General features: G+C 38.0%; 1 protein-coding gene across 1 annotated transcript in view; it reads left to right on the top strand.

Moving 5' to 3' along the window:
- FAM186A (family with sequence similarity 186, member A) overlaps window positions 1-1363 on the top strand; it is a 55030-nt gene that overhangs the window by 48811 nt on the left and 4856 nt on the right. Inside the window, exons 6-7 of the mRNA XM_012650126.1 lie at window positions 304-455; window positions 1084-1269. Coding sequence (XP_012505580.1) covers window positions 304-455; window positions 1084-1269 — 338 coding nt within the window. The remainder of the gene's footprint in view (window positions 1-303; window positions 456-1083; window positions 1270-1363) is intronic.

Below are 1363 nucleotides of genomic sequence, written 5' to 3'. Positions count from 1 at the left end.
AAAAAAAAAAATGTAAAATGGGGAGAAAGTAGCAGAGATAAATTAAGCAACTAACCCAAAGTCTCATAGCAAGAAAATGAGCGGACTAGGACTAGAGCTTAAGTACAACCAAGATTTTCATATATCATAGCTGCCATCTCTGAAATCATGCGTGTTGGAGGTAAGGAGGAGGAGGAAGAGGATTTGTAAATCCATAGAAAAGGAGGAGTCATAGATTAGTCTAGGGCCAGCTCAGAAGAGCCTTCTACAGATTCTGTCCCTTTCTTTTCATGGTTTCCTTTTTCTTATTTAATTTTTTTATAGCTCCAAGAGATGTATGAATTGAATCTTAGGAAACCTATCCCCTTGATCATCGAGAAAATGCAGATATCTGCCTCTACCAAACCTGTTCAACAGCCATTGCCAGACTTACTAATAGAAGATGAAAGAAAATCTGACATGTTCAAGAAATTTAGGTATGTGTTAGAAAGACTGACCTTAAACTTTGTTTGGATGATATATGGGACCAAATTTTTTTTTCCCTGCCCAAGGGCTTCCCCTTTCCCACAATTATGATATGGTGCAGTGGAGAGTCTAAGGGAGTATTAGCTAATGGCAAGAAGTTTATTTACATATATTTCTACTTAAATATTTAACATCTGATTTTGAGTACCTTTAAAGAAGATGAAGCTGATTCTTCCTTAGTAAGAAATAAATTATTTTAAGAATGTGTAATAAAGAAACTTAGAAGCATTAACCCCTCTTTTTCTTTCTTTCTTTCTTTTTTTTAAGAAGGCAGGAGCTTTGGGAAGGAAGGGTAAAAGATATGTGGTCTGTATACTCCATGAAGCTAAGGTAGTTTTAAAATGGATTACTAGGTGAAGTCATGGAAATGCAGCTTTGGTAACTATTTCAGCAAATTCTGCTTTTTCATCCATCTCTCCATCAAAATGGGCATAGTTAATGCTCCTCAGTGCAAGCGGAGGGCATTATAGGAAAAATTGGTGGTGAAGAGAAGAGGGAAGAATAAGACTCATATATTTTGATTGGCTATGGTGCTCAGAAGAGTTTGGTGCTTCCAAGTAATTCTCTCTGATTCTATAGGCAACAAGAGGACCAGATGGAGGCCATCTGGAATGTTGATGTGTCTGTTTCAAGCTACCCAATAGAAGAGAAGACATCAATGCATTCACTCTGGGCCCAGCTGGGTGGATACCCAGATATTCCTAGGCTGCTTCAGTTAGATATTCAGTCTACCTTCATAAAATCTCTTGCATCCATTCAATCACAGTAAGTTAAGGACTGGGAGCACTCTGGTAATTGGGCCTTTGGTCATATATCTTTTGTTTCCCTATCTTGACTTTCTCCTGCAGCACCAGGGAGT

This window comes from Propithecus coquereli, unplaced genomic scaffold, assembly GCF_000956105.1.
Source record: "Propithecus coquereli isolate 6110/MARCELLA unplaced genomic scaffold, Pcoq_1.0 Scaffold111, whole genome shotgun sequence".
Classification (NCBI taxonomy): domain Eukaryota; kingdom Metazoa; phylum Chordata; class Mammalia; order Primates; family Indriidae; genus Propithecus; species Propithecus coquereli.
This window is presented reverse-complemented; position numbering and strand designations above follow the sequence as displayed.